At 50.8% G+C, this 17,297-nt stretch overlaps 2 protein-coding genes and 1 non-coding gene across 3 annotated transcripts; 2 read left to right on the top strand and 1 right to left on the bottom strand.

Annotated features, from left to right (window-relative positions):
• The first annotated feature begins 5,188 nt into the window (after nt 1-5,188).
• LOC119093191 (larval cuticle protein 16/17-like) lies at nt 5,189-7,462 on the top strand. The gene is made up of 2 exons (XM_037216105.1): nt 5,189-5,219; nt 6,698-7,462. The coding sequence occupies exons 1-2, from the start codon at nt 5,211-5,213 to the stop codon at nt 7,097-7,099; spliced, it is 411 nt and encodes a 136-aa protein (XP_037072000.1). The 5' UTR covers nt 5,189-5,210; the 3' UTR covers nt 7,100-7,462.
• A 2,012-nt stretch (nt 7,463-9,474) lies between these two features.
• LOC119093746 (RRP15-like protein) lies at nt 9,475-13,244 on the bottom strand. Its single transcript, XM_037216752.1, has 5 exons — nt 13,173-13,244; nt 11,734-12,062; nt 11,345-11,430; nt 10,819-10,999; nt 9,475-9,696 (listed from the first exon to the last, which is right to left on the bottom strand). The coding sequence occupies exons 1-5, from the start codon at nt 13,222-13,224 to the stop codon at nt 9,547-9,549; spliced, it is 798 nt and encodes a 265-aa protein (XP_037072647.1). The 5' UTR covers nt 13,225-13,244; the 3' UTR covers nt 9,475-9,546.
• Nucleotides 12,398-12,469, top strand: TRNAM-CAU (transfer RNA methionine (anticodon CAU)). Its single transcript has one exon. It is a non-coding gene; the product is annotated as a tRNA-Met (tRNA).
• Nucleotides 13,245-17,297: the final 4,053 nt, after the last annotated feature.

Below are 17,297 nucleotides of genomic sequence, written 5' to 3'. Positions count from 1 at the left end.
TATGTGCGTGTGCCTAAACTTTACTACGATCATTGTCCGTTTTCACTCCGTAGAATGGGCGGATCTGTCGATCGATTGATCACGTATCTGCAACAAGCCTGCGTAGTCTGCTGGGTGGCCGAAGGTGGAGCCTCGGACTTGCACCCCTCGGAACAGACCTTTGTCCTTCCCAGCCTGCGTGAATGTTACACCAGTATCGTATGAGTGAGTTACTTTCCCGGGTAGGCACTAGCGGCCAATCATATGCTGCCTTTGGCTACCGCCATTATTTTGCCTCCCCTTGCTTATTTTCAATATTGGCCAACATAGACTGCTGGTGGGCTTGACAATCTCAGTGTTTAATTTTGTTTTTACTGCCACCTCTTAGAAAGGGGTGCTGCGACTTGCGTTTGTCATTTTTGCAGTGAACGTAAGGCTCAGTGTGTCGTCGGGCTAGTGGGACAGAGCACTCCTGTTCGCCCGTTAAGGGGGTGGCGGTTACGAGAAAAAAGCTTTATATCGGGCTGCACGCAGTTGAGGTGATGGTGCGTCCTCCAGAGGTGAGAGGGTAGGGGCAAGCACGATTTTGCACGTTATCTTTCACTTATATTTTACATTTTATAACTAATTTGCAGATTTAAAAAACGTTGGGAATGGCCCACTCCCGCCAATGATTTTCCTCGTCGGTCCGCTACATGGTGTATACCACGCCCTGAGTAAGAAGTCGTAAAAATATACAAATATATAACAAATCACGCGCACGCAATACGCCACCGCATACATATAAGCAACTACAGAAAAGGTGAACTCGTATTACTTTGACTGTTTCACTGATCGTGTTCATCGCCCGGGGGAAAGGCATGAGTCAGACTCCAAGCACAAAGGACCGTCCACTGCTGGACAGTAATCCAGCCCAGTGTATCCCGCACGCCTGAGAACACGCCTTCAAGGGCAACATTTCCTTTGACCAACCCAACCACGGCCTGTGAGTCTGCACTCAAAACCGACCACTGCCACGTTTGTTATAAGTGTATTCACCAGTTGCCCAACCGTTTGCATTTCTTACCACGTAAGTTAGAACTTATGAGAGCTCCGTGACAGTCCTCACCCAGACCCGCTCTGTGCGATACCAATCACAAAAAACAACTATGAATGAAGCTGGTTACGACAGAAAGAACGGCAAGCAGTGCCACTTTGAGTTATTTCTCACAGTGCCTGTGTGACATTTTGCGAACGTCTTACGCCCATAGCCACACCCATTCCCATCATTTTCCCAAAATTTGCAAGCAACCCAGCCCGCTGCCCCTACCATGTGGGTATCCATTGCTTTACACAAACAGCGAAAGCCTGAAGGTCTTAGACACGATTTGTCTTGTGGCCAAAGAAAACGGAACAAAAACAGCCTAGCCTTGAAGCCAAACACGTCCGCATTTTGTCCCCAAAAATTGTCTTTACCCGCTACCACGTGCTGCAAAGCCTTAACGCGCCTGTCAAACAACGGCATCTATCGCAGGTTTGGTGATGATACGCTGAGCATGGCATGCGTCGGTGCATGCGCGTAAGGCCGGCAAGCACACCTATGGCTGACGGCATCAATGGCGCTGTTCCATGAATCAAAGGTAAAAATTCGAATGTTGAAAGTCTAGCCCATTTGTGAAAAGAACAGCCCAAAGTTCGGTGTCCTTAAATGTGACAGTTGAAGGGTTGCCCAATGGTTTTCAAAGGCGATGAGTCGGGTTTCTTACGGGAAAGCGAAGCACATCGTCGAGCGTCCGTATATGGAGCGCCAGCGACTGCAGAGGTCATGTTAGCACTCAGGGATGGTGGGTCAGCCTGGCTGAGTTTTGTTTCTGTTGACCCTGAGGGCATTACGCAGCACTATTTCTCCAGAGAAGTGAACGACCTCTCCTTTCTTGCGATAAGTACTGAGTGGTTGCTCTTGTGGACCAAGTGTTATCGCCCGTCTGCTCTCCGAGTGCTGTTCGACATCCGATGCAGCAGAAACTTGTAATACTTAGTCGTCAGCAAAGACACCACACAGGAGAGCCCCGGGCCCGAGTCCTAAGAGAAACTCATCTCATTCGGGCGCGGGTGGGTGGAATGCAATTTACTGGAGCCCCCCCCCCCCCCCCTTGGAAACTCATTTTAGTGTGTCCACTGGGTTAAGCGACAAACCGCGCAGCGTCAACACCTCGTACCTGAAACCTCCGTAGCATAATTCGGCGGTCAGTGCTGTCAACACATGCACCTCAATTAAATGGATTGTTTCACATTTGAAGATCTTGAAGCAAGAATCAGATATGATGAATCAAGCTCACTTATAATTGGTATACTTTTTAAGTGGAAAAGACTGTCTTAGACAGCACAATTATCTGTTTAGTAGATATGCTTCTCAATGCGTCATGGTTTGATTGCATCATCGTACCTTGCACAACGCTGATTAAGAGCCAACTGACAGCCGTTATATCTGGAAATCGCGCTTATGAACGCTAGATATTAAGGCCTCAGCAATTATATGATTTTTGACCTTGATCGCCGCATGGATTATGGAATGGCAGGCTTTGGATGACGTTATTATGACATACTGAATGCCAAGGTAACCTTGAAGTACTCTCCCCGATGTACTTTTCCCCGTTTCCGCGGGCGTATAGCTCATAAACTAGACGGGACTCAAGTCTTAAGAAGGGCAGAATTGTAAACAGCACGGAAAAGTCTTCAAATAGCTATTTCATTTCAAAACCCCATATAACGTGGGATACTCTCTTTAACCGAATGCAAGAAGACCAGCGACCATCGCCACTCACTGGCAGCAGAAGGGTTGTGGTCAGCGATTATGTGCGCGCGCGATTTCCGAAGAGCGGCGAGGGGGCGGGGGTACGTTGTGCGGACAGCAGGACGGTCCTTGCCGCCCGGCGCCACCGTTGTGGAAATGACGGTGTGGTGGACCTGGGCACAAGTTCGAAGGGTCAGGTCCCTCAGTGATTTAGCAGATGGGATCGGTTATGATATGTTATGAAATTCATGGCTGGGAACCTATGTACTGAACACAACTTGGGTGCGTCGTAATTCAAAGGTCATGGAAGTTTAGGGTCTGCATAAACTTGTCTGTTAGACCCCTAGAACTTCCAATAGATCGTAAGCGTACATGCGGCATGTAAGCAGATATCTTGCATGTGCATGTTGAAATCGAGGCATTAAAAATAAATATAACATGAGATATAGGCGCGCGAAAGTCCTAAATCAACTACGACAGGCTTGCTTACTGTTGTGACACAAGTGATGTTGAACGTAGGCATAGATTCGCATTGCCAAACTAATGTTTAACATTGTAAAAAGACACGATGAGATGGTATGGTCTCGAGTGATCTTATTTCATTCAGTCTAAAAACGCTAGTTTTATTTTAGCCGAATTAGCGTAAACTGCGACTGCTTTAAACAGTTAAGCGCTTAAGAGTTTGCTAAGTCATTGAGCCATCACGTCATCCGTTTAAGTTTGCATGGCGATCTGTGCAAGCTTGCAGCCCACTTCCCCGCATCGGATTATTTAACGCAGTTCATCGACTGGCTATGTTGGCTGTTAGCCGGCATCAGTCACGTATACGAGGTCATACCAGGCCACCATTAGCTGTGTCAGGTCAACTGACGAGTTTTCCACTAAGATCATTGCTACGCTAATTTGTGATAAATCAGTGGATTTTACTGGTGCATTTCAAAACTATTGACGTAAATGTCATGTGGACCGGAAGTGGAGACAAACTGTAACTACTTAGATGAGGCGAACAGAAATACTGCCATGACTTGATCTAACCTTGACAGAGACTTCAAAATTGCAAGGCTGTGCGGCCGGAACCAATGCGGAAGACTAATAAAAACATATATAATAAACTAATATGCGCCCCAGAAGCTTCCGAAGCAGTCAAAATATGTTTTGGCGATTTGGGGGGCATTTTGGGCAACCTGTAATGCATCAGTCTTGCAAACGTTGAAGACCTGAGTGGGGCGGATGAGGGCTGTTGGTTGCCTTAAAAGCACTTAAAACAGTGCTCCGATCGGGCGATTAGATCCTGCGGCACCACAGGGGGGGGGGGGGGGGGGGGGGCGCATGGCACCACTACGTTTACCCCCGCTCCGTCACACGCGGTCGCGGTTGTCCAAATGCCCTAGACGATGTAAGGAAATATCCACGTCTATTAAAATGCGTGACAGTTGTTATGGGCATAAAAGCAAGCGAAGTTTAGTGACTTAATGATCGAATCATCCTGCTGCTGTTCGAAGAGCAGTTGATGCGGCGTGACAGCTACCATTGGTCTGTTACAGCGTTTTACCTGTACCAATGCCGAAACTTCCCCAAAATATTGAGGATGGAAGTGACATCGCTGAGTTCATCCTTTCTATGCGGCGCCAAAGTTCTCAGCTTGATTTTTGGGATTTGGAGGATGTGTGCATCCCCAATTGTCAATAAAGTTATACCCATGATACAGAGCCAAATGGCGAGCAGTTGCCTCGCGCATTTTATATAGACCTTCGAAGGTAGCAAAACCTGAAGCACCAGAGACAATTCGAGCCATCCGTGGAGTAAAGCAGTTGAAATGGGCTTATGTCTCCCAACGAGTCGTATCAACGCCCCACTTATTGCCACAGACCATGATTACCGAGGGTCGCGAACTCTGGCTGATGGTGATAACCTTCGCGCTACGGCACGGTCATCTAACAGCGCAAACTGACATCCAACCACGAGAACGTCTTATGCCATGGTGATAACCTTCGCACTACGGCACGGTCATCTAACATTACATACTGACATCCAGCCACGAGAACGCCTCATGTCAGGGAAGCGAGATACTGAGCCTGACTCATGGGTAATTCTATCTACTAAACCACCAGGAGCTCCGGCGCTCCAGTGTTGCCTACCCCATCACACATGCGTCACCATCCGCTGTGCCCTACGGCGCGGCACACCTGGGGTGCGGTGGAGATGGGGCTGGGATGCCCCTGGGGGGGGGGGGGGGGGGAAGGAGGGACTGACACCCCCTCTCACCGGGCGACCACAACGTCTCACCACAGACAGCCAGTACGGCATCGCATTCCAGCGGCGTTTTTCGAGCGTTGCTCATCCGATTGCAAAAAGGAGTCTATGCCCGGGATTAGCGCGAGGCGGCCGCCGTATAAAACGGTGCCGGCCGGTCGGTGCCATCACTCCACTCCCGGACCGCCTCCCAGACACCGCAGCCATGAAACTGGTAAGCCGCCGCCGACGGAGACAGAGGCACGAGTTGATTACGGGATATCGGTAGGAAGCTTAAACCGCTTTGAGAATGTAGCCAGAGTCTAACATCCATGAAAATCTGGACTCGGCCCAACAACGCCATTTACATCCCCGGTCATTTCTGTTAACTTTCACATCCGACCGCGGCACTAAACCTGGCCGTCTTCGGTTGCCTCGGCACCTTAAGAGGGGTCTATTCCACCGGAAACGATGGAAATATGCCACTTCGTTGAAGGCACGCCCAGGATTTGCGACCGAGGCTGTACCGCTAGGATTTACGGTCCTGGGAAATGCGGTGGAAGAGGGAGGTTACAAATTCTAGGACCGAGTCCAAGCCTCATTCACAGCACGTACGCACTAAGGACAGACTTAATACGCCACCAGCAATACTGGTGCGGGACCTAAAGTAGCGAAGGGTCATCATTGTTGGTTTGCCCTGGTGCTCAAAACAATCGCGTCAGCAACGTACTGTCACATATCCACTCGGCTACCCGCTGATCTCGTCCCTAAATTACTGTTGCTAAGTGCGGCATGTCATTGCCAGTGGTAGTCGATAACCATCTCATCGCAAATTACCTAAACTGTGTTTAAAAATGTCGCGGTGAAAACTGCACTCCATCCTTACTGTAAGTGAGGACTAAGGCCCAATTAGCACCAGGTCGCACCTCTGTATTTTAGTTGTCATTGTCAACTACATCAATTGAATCCAACAGTGAACATGAAGCCCCCCCAAAATAAATTCACTGCATTTCATTTGCTAAGGTTCCACAACTTGTCCAGTTGTGCCTCGGCAGCGACTTTGGCACCAGACGGATAAGTCTGCGCTCCTCACGGCCTTGATGCGACTTCCCGCGCAACCGGTTCACTTTCATTCCTCTGATCCAGGGCATCAGCGCCCAGATCGCTGCCGCGGGAACTAATCTCATTGCGCTGACCCGTACCGGTCATACCGCTGTTATAGTTGCAACCCTTCTTAACCACTGCATTTCTTGAGCGCACGGCTTAAGTGTCCCCACCCGGTGAACCACCCTGACGTGCCACGTGACCTCCCTCTGAGCGTCTCTCTTGACCCCCTCGTGACCGTTTCCCGCGACCTCCCTCTGAGCGTCTTCCGTGACCTCACTCTGAGAATCTCCCAGGACCTCCCTCTGGGCGTCTTCCGTGACCTCACTCTGAGAATCTCCCAGGACCTCCCTTTGAGCGTCTCCCGTGGCCGTCTCCCGGACCAGGTCTTCTGTATCCGCGCTCCAACCGTCCTCCTACACTGTGCGCTGCTCCCCTCACGTCACCTCCCTCTGACTTTTTCTTGTGGCCGTCTTCTCGCAGTCTTAGGTGATTAGTTTCTGGCCGTCTTCGTGACTGCCCTCTGACCGTGGTCGTCCTCCAACTGCTTCCGTAGCCTTCCTCTGACCGTCTCCGTGACCGCCCTCTGATCGTCTCTCGCTCCGGCAGTCGCTGATCGTTCTGCTGGCGTGCGCTGCCGCCGCCGCCGCCCAAGAATCCCTGGAGCTCCCCGTCCAAGACGCCCCGGAGCCCGAGATCGTTGCCGTCGTCCAGGAGCCCAGCGTCTTCGTCACCGACGAGAGCCAGGCCGAGATCCTGAGCAGCGACTTCGTGCGCGACGAAGAGGGTGGCTACCAGTCTGCCATCGTCACCAGCAACAACATCGAGCAGACGGCCAGCGGCAAGACCACGCCCGGTGCCGAGCCGGAGACGGGCACCATCAGCATGAGGGGCGAGTACTCGTACATAGCCCCCGACGGCCAGAAGATCAAGGTGGTCTGGTACGCCGACGAGACGGGCTACCACGCCCAGTCGGACTCCATCCCCGTGGCGCCACCGGCGCAGTTCTAGGTCAGGGGTCGGCTCGCCCGCATCACCGGCAGCGTTAGCTCGTTCCCGGTCCGGGGTCGGTGAACTGGAGTCTACCTGGCGCCCCGCGCCCCGGGCTGCCAGGTCTCATCTTAGCTCACGAAAGCAGCAGCGCGGCAGGCGGCGCCGGAAATGCTAGCTGCTGGACTGGCACGTGACATTTGGCTTGCGTTGGGTGACACGGAAAGTCCATCCATTCGGCGTGCCTCTCTCTCATTCAAACGCTGGTGTCCAAACTTCGCCTGGCTCGCGGTCGTCGTCAACTATCTTTCATTCCGTGGCGATACTCGCACGTATGCATGCTTGTCCGAATACATATCATCTTCGTAAACGTTTGCCTTGACGTTCGAACTACCCTCGCCATTCGACGCACTCTCTTCCTGCCGCTCGGCGAAGGCCGACCGGCGCATTCTTCGTCCGAGCGTGCACGACTCGCAAACCCACACAGGTTGCCGGGGCGCCTCGGCATCAGCTCAACGGCTGGCGATGAGAATGGCTGACACCGCATGATGCCTTAACAAGCCGAGGCATGCAACACATAAGCATGTTTAAACCGTTAAAATCTGCAAGAGACCGGAGCTGCCAGCGCTTCTCGCGTCTGAGCCGAAGGGGCTCATTGCTGGCCGAAAGGGCTTTAATTCCAGCCAAAGCGGAACGATACAGAACCATGGACCGTTAGACCTTGAGACGGTCATTCCAACGGCAGATTCACTTCAGTTCCCAGTATGTAGTTGACTCGCATGCAGCGGTTTGGTGCTTGACCAGGATGTCTTAGAGTGAACGAGTGCATGAACCATTGAAACTGCATTTCACGTTTGCGCGTATGAGCAATAGATGATTAAACTACCCCGGAATGCGTTCGAAAGTCGCTGGAGAATGAGCTTTCAGTGCGGCCGATTGTTCGCGTTACGGTAAGATGCTATCTCGCAATTTAGAATTGCGTAGAGCACTGCCCTGCTCATGTTGACTGCAGCTACGTATCACCCAGAGTGGAGCACCGGACTCTCCCTGCACGCCGCAGGGAGACTCCAGCGGGCGAGTTTGTGCAGTGTGCTCGAAAGCACCGCCACTTCAGCGTGTGCCGCTGTTTGCCTCTGTCCCGGTGCAAGAAGACCACAAGCTCCCGAATGGTACACCAAACTCCCAGTCTCTCATTTAGAGCACCAAGCTCCCAACTCCCAATCAGTGCACTAAGCTCCCAAACCCCCAAGTAGGCACCAAGATCTCAAGCTCCCAATTAGCGCACGAAGCTCCCAAGCTTTCAGTCAGTGGACCAAGCGCCCAAACTCCCAATTAGGCACCAAGATCTCAAACTCCCAATTAGCGCACGAAGCTCCCAAGCTCCAAATCAGTGCACTAAGCTCCAAAACTCCTAATCAGCGCAGCAAGCTCCCAATTAGTGCACCAAGCCCCCAAGCTCCCAGTTTGTGCAGCAAGCTCCCAATTAGTGCACCAAGCTCCCAATTCTCACACGAAGCTCCTTAGCTCCCACGGCGCGAGAGGCCGCCGCCTATCGATCATGTTCCGCCAGCCTGGTGTCAAGAGCATCGTGTAATTCTGTTCCGTCAGGTAGTGCAGTCAGTAACGGTCCTAACGCGCAGCAGGCCCCAGTATTGCGTATAGCGGGCAATAACCAGACTGCAGGAAGGCGCGGCCTCGCTCTGTCTCAGCATCCGCTGCCGGCAGTGGTCCTGCACGAGCGAACAGTGCTGCACTCACACACGGATGCTGTGCACGCGACTCGCTTCTCCTGCACCTTTTTAGCTGCGCTCTGCGACAGGACGCCGACGAGAAATTCTAAACGCCAATAAAAACCCAGCGACGGATGGAGAACGTCAGAATACATCGCCGGCATTCGCACACCGTTCGGTCAACGAAGGTCACATGCCACCCTTTCCACCAGTCTCTAGCGCACATGGAAGAGGCACATGCGCTATACGGTCTTCACGACACAAGGCCGCGCACCACAAAAACAGGAACTGTTTATCGCTGTCAAAAGACTTACCCGCTGGTCATAACACGACAGTTATGAAGTCCTTGAGAAAAAGGTGCATGCGGATACAGCAATACGGTAGTTGATGCGCTATTGTTCACTCATGCGCTGGTATGCCGACTGTTGTTGCAGCTTCCGTACGCGACATTCGTCCCTGTTGAAGGTTGCGTCACCGTCCATTCGCATCCCTAAAACCCTGTTCTGCTCATATCGCGCGACACGATAAAAAGCTCTTTGACATTAGCTACTATGATATCATATAGAATAAAGGAGCCAATATGAACCAACCTTAGTTATCCGTATTCTACGCAACCTTCAGCATCCCAATGGACAGCTTGGGCAAGTCTAGAAAAAAAAACACATATTTAGTCTCCTGTGTATTGTCTCCATCTCACCGTGCTGCCCCCTCCCCTCCCATCTAAAGGTCAACGCCAGGTCACGCGCTGTCGTCGGACTCGCCGGCCGACCCGTCGTCGTCGGCCATATCGCTGTCCTGGTCCCAGTCCTTGAGGCCGGCCTCGGGCAGGTAGTCGTCCCGCAGCACGCTCCACGAGGCCCGGCCGTCTGCCGCCTCCTCTCCGTGCTCCTGAGATCAGGTCGCGTCCACCGGTCAGGTCACGCCCGCCGCAGGTCAGGTCTCGCCCACCGCCGCTAAGGTCACGCCCGCCGCAGGTCACCTCAGCCGACGGCAGCAGCGCAAATAGCTCCCCGGTGAGCAAGCTCACTCGGCGGTGGCGAAATATTATCCCCTCGGTACACGCAACTACGACAGGCTAGCCGAGGCGGTGTTTGTCAATTGCGCCGCGGCCTGCGCGGCACTGGGTCCGCATAATACACAACCCGTTCTTACATGCATTACAGCTTCAGATCTCGACATGCCACGCCCTGTCACAAGTACACTGTGAGTGGCAAATCCTTCCGCTTTGCAAAACTTCAAAATAATACCGTGCCAGGGCTCGTGAGCCAACAAAACAGGGTGCAATCATCAGTAACGCAGAGAATTAGCAAGCACCGTCCACTGCAGGGAGGACTCTGAAGATGACGCGGCAGCCCCACCGGCAAAAGGGACATGGAGCCCACACTAATTTGGACCAAAGTCCCCCAATCAGGCCCTCTACCAAGTCCACCGGACCACCGATGAGATTCCCCCGGACCACCGATGAGATTCCCCCGGCCCACCGATGAGATTCCCCCGGACCACCGATGAGATTCCCTCGGACCACCGATGAGATTCCCCCGGCCCGTGCTCGTCCGAACATCGAGCCGAGCACCGAGCGGCAGCCGGGCACCGAGCGGGGGCACCGAGCGGTGGCTGGGCACCGAGCGGACAGCCAACCGCCGAGCGGCACCCGAGCACCGAGCGGCAGCCGAGCACCGAGCGGACAGCCAACCGCCGAGCGGCACCCGAGCACCGAGCGGACAACCCAGCACCGAGCGGCAGCAGAACACCGGGCGGCAGCCGAGCACCGAGCGGCAGCACCACCCTCTGTCCATCAGACACTGACCAGCGTCTGCCTGTTTCCATCCCCCGGCCCCAGCCGCCACGGTCTGTCTGACTCTGTCCAGCCCCCGCTCTCTCCATGTCCCTTTAGCCCCGGAGGCCGTGGTCAGAGGTCCACCCTCCAGAGGTGCACTCCGTGGTCCAGAGGCCCGCGGAGACCCTCGCCACCAGACGGCCCCGCCCACGCCTCTCGCCCGCAATGCTGACCTGGGCGGCCGGCGGCGCCGGCTCGCTGTCGACGCCCGCGCGCAGTCGCTCCAGGAACGCCTGCTTGCTGACGCCCTTCAGCGCCCGCTCCGTCTTGCGGATGGAGCCGCCGGCCTCCTTCAGCTGGCCCTGCACCTCCTGCTGCTGCTTCCGCACCGCGTTGAACAGCTGCACCACGCCCCTGGAGGCGACGGGCGAGGTGAAAGGGCTGCGTGCGCACCGCGACACGCTCAAAACAGCTGGCCACGGCCGCGCGCACCGGCTGTGGCCAACGATCTGAAGCTGTGTCGTGCTTACTGATCGACAGGGGTCAGGAATGGACGACACGGCCGTTTGGCTCGGTCGCATCATCAACGACAGCCTACTTACAAGCTAGCGAATACCATCGTTTGTACACAAGGATGGTGAGCCTCCTGTGAACACAGCAACACATTGCTATAGTAGATTCAAGTTCGACCACTGGATATGGGAGATGACTGGGAATGCATGATATTGATTGTGGCCAATGCTAATGTACTCCACATACCTTGTTGCAATCTTGCACAGGGTCTTTTCCCTGTCTTTCTCTCGGATGTCAGGCTTCTTTCGTCCCATCACTTCCCATTCTCGAAGCTGAAATAAAGTAGCTAGTCAGCAAATGGAGAACACGTCTGGGGCATAACATATATTTTCACGAGTAAATCCATAGCAATAAGGCGCTACACACACATCTCAGAACAACAGACTCACTTGTCACGAACAGCGAATGGAAGATCAGATCAGTCAGTGTACAAGATAGTATGAGTATGCTGTGTCAGTGCATGATGACCAGGTGAGGAAAAGAGGTAAACCCACGGATAACAGCGAATAACAATGGATGACCACACCCGACGATGGCCATCGATACTTGAAGGAAGTCGCTGCGTCATGAGTTACCTTCTTCCGCCTGTCGATCTCCGCCTTCCTCCGCACGGCGCGCGGCCGCACCGTCGAGCGGGACTTGGCCGGCTTCTTCTGCGCCTCCTCAGGCTCGGCTCCCTCCACTTCAAACCCTGGACCCTGCTCCTGCTTCTCCTCTTCTTCTTCCACTTCCTCGGAGGGCACAGTCTTTTTCGCCTTGGCTAAGACGACGTATCGTTTTTTGGGCGCGGGCGCGCTCAGCAGCCGGGTCATGACGTCGGCCCAGCCCTGGTTCCCAGCCTCAGACTGGCCGCTCGCAGCGCCACCTGCGCCATCCTCGGCGTCCGAGGCGACATCTGACGTGCCTGAAACAAACACCCACTGATGGCAGGAGCTTCTGGAAAGTAATATATTGGCAAGTCGAGCTAAAAATAGTCTTGCTAAGTGGGAAGTGGTCGAAAAGAAGGTGAATTGTATGACAGAAATGCAAACAAAATTTTAAAAAGGTTTCCAGAGTTGACAGGAAAGGTTTAAATTTATTTTCTGGTTAATTTCTACATTTTAATACGCCAAAAACATACTACCGAAATATAAACGCATGAGTCTCTCCATTCCTCTGTTGGTTTTTTTCTACAATACGACTTACCACCGTCATCTATAAATACCACGGTGAACTACTTTTTGGTCCCAGCACATCACCAGCAGAGTGGCGCAGTGGAAGCGTGCTGGGCCCATAACCCAGAGGTCCGTGGATCGAAACCACGCTCTGCTAGTTTTTCACTTCAGACGCTAGATAGAAAATGTGTGCAAGGGCGATCTTAGACGCTGGGCAATTCAATTCCTACAACCAATATATTCACCATGTTGACAAACTACAGCGTTTTGAACCACTCACACTGTGCATTAGATTTATCATGCTCACATTGCATTATGTTTCTCATGCTCTCACTGTGCATTACATTTTTCATGCTCTTACTGTGCATTAGATTTCTCATGCTCTCACTGTGCATTAGATGTCTCATGCTCACATGGTGAATCAGATTTCTCATGCTCACACTGTGAATCAGATTTCTCATGTTCTATACTACTAATTTAAACCTGCAATTTAACTTGAGTCATCATTATAATTTTGGTTATTTTCAGCAGCTCCATTTTCTTTCATGACACCATGACTGACCTGACTGACCAGCACTAAGGAACTTTGGTTATCAATGTGCCTAGCCCAATACAGAGAAACGCATTTCCAGGCATTTTGGGCCTTTGGACAGGCAATTCCTAGTTGATGTACCATGGCCAAATGACAAACATGACTGGGTATGCAACATTTGGCATCAGGCCTAGTCATGAGGATTGTCTTCTGATTTAGTTTGAGCAACACCTAAGCCATCAGTAGCTTTCTTGAAAACTTTTATACCTTTTGACCTGCAAACAATGTACAGTCATGTGGATCATTAGAATAGCCACAACACACATACCTCCAATGTCTTGCATCATGCTGTCTTCTGTAGCCATTTCTTTTTCAAGCATTTAAAGGTTGCCTGGAAAAAACTGTGCAGCAGATCTGGAAAATCAAATGCATGTATATATGACATATACAATGCAGATGTCTGAAGGAAAAGAACATATTTGTGATTGCTTGTCCTTTGGTGGATAATGCAGTACAGCATGGCCTCTACCAGCTACTTCATTAAACCTAAAAGAAGCAAGATATTACCAAGTCTGCATTGAATGATGCTTGCTCCAGTACTAACACTTCCAGGTAAACTTCAGCCAGAGTTCCCAGTCTGCAGTCACACATGGATTTTTGGAAATATAATAACGTGCCTCAGTTCCTCACTCACACAGGACCTGCCTGACGTGCTGCCTCAAACGTCACATGTAGTTACCTCCCACCTGACCTGACTGACTAAAAGTCAAGATGTAAGTAGGTGCTGTTGTGATGTAGCTTTTTGTGACATCAGAAGTAGCAGTCATGTAAGGATGTTGTTAATGAAGGGATGCCCCCACATGCAGCATCATCTGTGATTAAATTTGAGTGCTCCCTCACTAGAGCAATAATGATTTAGTCTGTTTGGGGCTGAGGTTCCCACAAAGGTAATGATATGGGCTTTGGGAAATGCAGGCTACAATGGTCATATGGCACCAGTTGGGTTTCCACTGTCTGTCACAAAATGCTTGATGTAAAAACTCATGTGCATCAAATTGCCCAGTACACTGAGCTTCTTGCTATTTTAAATAAATAAGGAGCTGCAAAATTATGTGGGTGGCAGATGACCACATGATGGAGAAAAACAACACTGAATATGCTATACACTTACATGTGCTATACACTTACATCTTACCATTCATGACTGTCAAATACCAAAAGGCCCTGTATTTGATTATTTCAAAGCAAACATGTCACAAGTCACTTCTAGTTGGTGTAGCCAGTGTCAAAATGTACATAGAAAACAGCAACTCATGCTGAAAACAGCATACCAATACCACATGTGTAATTCCTGCAAGATTTCCAATATACCTGGCAAAACAGCATTTCACCAGGAATAACCCGTGCACAGGCGGGCATCATATTATGAAGTGGAGATACATTATCAGTGTGAAACCTCAGCCGACTTGAAATTGACAACCACAACAAAACCCAGGTATTACATTTACCACTTACCTAAGGAAGCACAGTCCGATCTTTCTCTGAAGAGGAACTACTGCGAACTTTATAACACGGACTAATGCAATGCTTTGTTTGGAAACCACACAGGAGACTTAAGCCGCGCAATCAACTCTACCATTCCTCCAACGATCCCAAATAAGAACACCACGCGGCCCACATCAGCACAGCGCAACCTGCATGAATGTAACAGAGTCGTCGTTGTTGTAGAACATGTAGGCATATGGCACCAAAATCCTTGACACCTGAAAGTTATTTCCGCACGGTGTGAAGAGAAGCGAAGAGAAACGTCAAAAAAGCTGCTTCCGGTAACTCTCAAGGCGAATCAGTACGGACTTTCCCAGACTGGAAGGCAAAATTAAAAAAGAGACCATGAATGCAAGGAGTTGTGAGCAGATGACACCCAGCTTCTTGACACCGGTCTAACTGCCAACATTTGGGACCCCAAAACTCGTGTTGAGAAAAAGTTACCAGTGACACTGGAGCGGTTTCTCATAACTGTGTTAAAACAAGCTCTTACAAAACAAAAAATGACTGTACCTCGGTGTCACAATCGGCTGTGCCGTTAGCTAGGGGAATCGCGTCTATATCCTCATGCGTCGTTGCTATGGCAGACTGATCGCATTTGCTCGGATGAGACCAGGCGTGGCGACGGAGACTTAGAGGATGATGTTAGAGGCGCTGGTGCCTTCCACATTCGATGCTGCTTGGCTCTGTGAGGGCACCTCAGCTGCACAGAAACAGCGGTTTAAAAAGCACTGAGCCTCGGCGCCCGCATCATTGTCAAACAAAGCATTCACGATTGTGTGTCATCCACGTTGCTCGTGTTGGGTTGGCCTGAAATACCTGACCTGGATAAAATGCTGAAAAATACACCGAACGGGACATGAGGACCACCCGAAGCATTCTGTCAGACACCCGTGCACCCGAGGCGTTGCGCAAGCGGGTGGTCGGTCGTGCCTCTGTGTCCTCACGTACCACTCGGGTCACAGCTGACGGTATGTTGCAGCTTCTGCGAGTGCGCACCGAGTTCACGCACTGATCATTTTGTTCCCGAACGACTCGCATATATATATATATATATATATATATATATATATATATATGTATATGTATATATATATATAAAGTCCGTATATATACATGTATATATATATATATATATATATATATATATATATATATATATATATATATACATCTCTCTCTCTCTCTCTCTCTCTCTCTCTCTCTCTCTCTCTCTCTCTCTCTCTCTCAGAGAGAGATAGAGAGAGAGAGAGAGGGAGAGAGAGGGAGAGAGAGAGAGAGAGTGTGTGTGTGTGTGTGTGTGTGGCATTCCGAGATGTATACATATGAATAAACGGCCATATTGAAGACCTTTCGGTGCTCTTCACAACCCTGTCCTTCGCACGATGGAAGCCGCTGTAGTTTTTGAGCTACACGCTTGCGAAAATGGGAAGAGGTATATCGGGGCAAGCATTCCAAAGTCACCCTACCATTCATGACGCCATAATAACGTCATTCAAATTCTGCCATTTCATGGGCCATGCGGCAATCAGGGCCAAGACAAATATAATGGTTGAGGCGTTCATATATGATGCTCGTGAGCGAAATTTCCAGATATAATGGCCGTCAGTAAATGCTCTTCGTGGTACAATGAGGCAATCAAACCATGACGCATTGAGGAGCATATTTACTAAGCAGGGAAGCGCGCTATCTAAAGCAGTCTTTTCACTTAAAAAACCAACCAATGGCAGTATGTTAGCTTGTTTCGACATACCTGATTCTTGCTTCAATGTCTTCAAATGTGAGTCATTCCCTTCAAAGGGAATGTTTAACCATTCACGAATAGCATACGATTCGAGTCAAATGATTCCATGATCTTCATTCCTTATGCCCTGCCATGAAAGGGAATAAACTTTATTAGGTCTTAGAAATCCTTCGCGCTATTGATGGCGATTTGAACCCCAGCATTAGACAGTGCCGTGTTCCAAAACCCAATGATAGTGCAAATAATAATGACACTGAACAAAAAGAAGATTTGCCTTGTCGTTTGCCGGCTTTGCGCAGGAGTGCAAATGTTCCGGCGATTTTGACGGATTGGGATGCCCTTTTTTGGCTTCGTCTGCAAGGTTAGTTTGGGAAGCATTGGATGAAGTCAGGTAAAGAGTATTAAGACCAGAGGCCAGTATTTTACACCAGGCAGTATTTTACCACGATCGCAAGAACGACGTCATTTTTCTGCTCTTTTTGATCTGACCGTTGCAGCCCCGTCTAACCATGGCACGAGACTATCAAAAATTCAAAAATATTCATATCTGTTTGCATTTGTTAGCCTGAGGTAAAATAAATATGGCATGAGCGACGAAATAAAGGGCTAGGGTATATTATGCCGCAACTAACCACAGTCCATCGCCTCTACTTCACCAACTTAATCTCGACGGCGCCGCTATCAGCAATTACACCATATCCGTGGCTCACGGCCATAACTAGGACCCTATAAATCAGGTTGCAGCACTGTCAGCAGCGATAGCCTTCGGTGACCCCGGCAGCCTGCCGTCACTGCCCCGTGCAGCTCTGCAGTTCTCCGACTGTTCATGTTGAACATCGCGAGCGCTCCCCGCTGCAGCGCCTTTCAGGTCCTTTGTGTGACAGCAGATCGGGTGTCCGTTCCTCTTATCGTATCTGCGCAACGGTCTCTGGCTCTCATTGCAGAGGACGGGCGCTTGATAGGGAAGGCCGCGTAATCCTTCCGAGGTGACTGAGCAGCAGGCTGTGGTGCAATGATAGCAGTGTATCGTGAGTCACATGTAGATAATACCGACATTTGTTTGAACATGAACAGGTATCGCACTGATGTATGTCGAAGCAATGTTTGTTGTTACTCAGCTAGGCGTCTTCCTCGCGCCTAACTTTTAAAACGACAAGCCTTCTC

Source organism: Pollicipes pollicipes, unplaced genomic scaffold, assembly GCF_011947565.3.
Source record: "Pollicipes pollicipes isolate AB1234 unplaced genomic scaffold, Ppol_2.1 Scaffold_4002;HRSCAF=4701_pilon_pilon_pilon, whole genome shotgun sequence".
Lineage (NCBI taxonomy): Eukaryota > Metazoa > Arthropoda > Thecostraca > Pollicipedomorpha > Pollicipedidae > Pollicipes > Pollicipes pollicipes.
The sequence above is the reverse complement of the archived record's forward strand: the minus strand, read 5'-3'. Positions and strand labels throughout refer to the sequence as shown.

Bases quoted from the DNA above. Each gene is read 5' to 3' on its own strand.
- LOC119093746 (XM_037216752.1), bottom strand. From the start codon at position 13,224: ATGCTTGAAAAAGAAATGGCTACAGAAGACAGCATGATGCAAGACATT. The intron at 12,063-13,172 runs GTATGTGTGTTG...TGTTTGTTTCAG, and splicing joins CATGATGCAAGACATTGGAG to GCACGTCAGATGTCGCCTCG. The intron at 9,697-10,818 runs GTCAGCATTGCG...ACCTGATCTCAG, and splicing joins CGGCGCCGCCGGCCGCCCAG to GAGCACGGAGAGGAGGCGGC.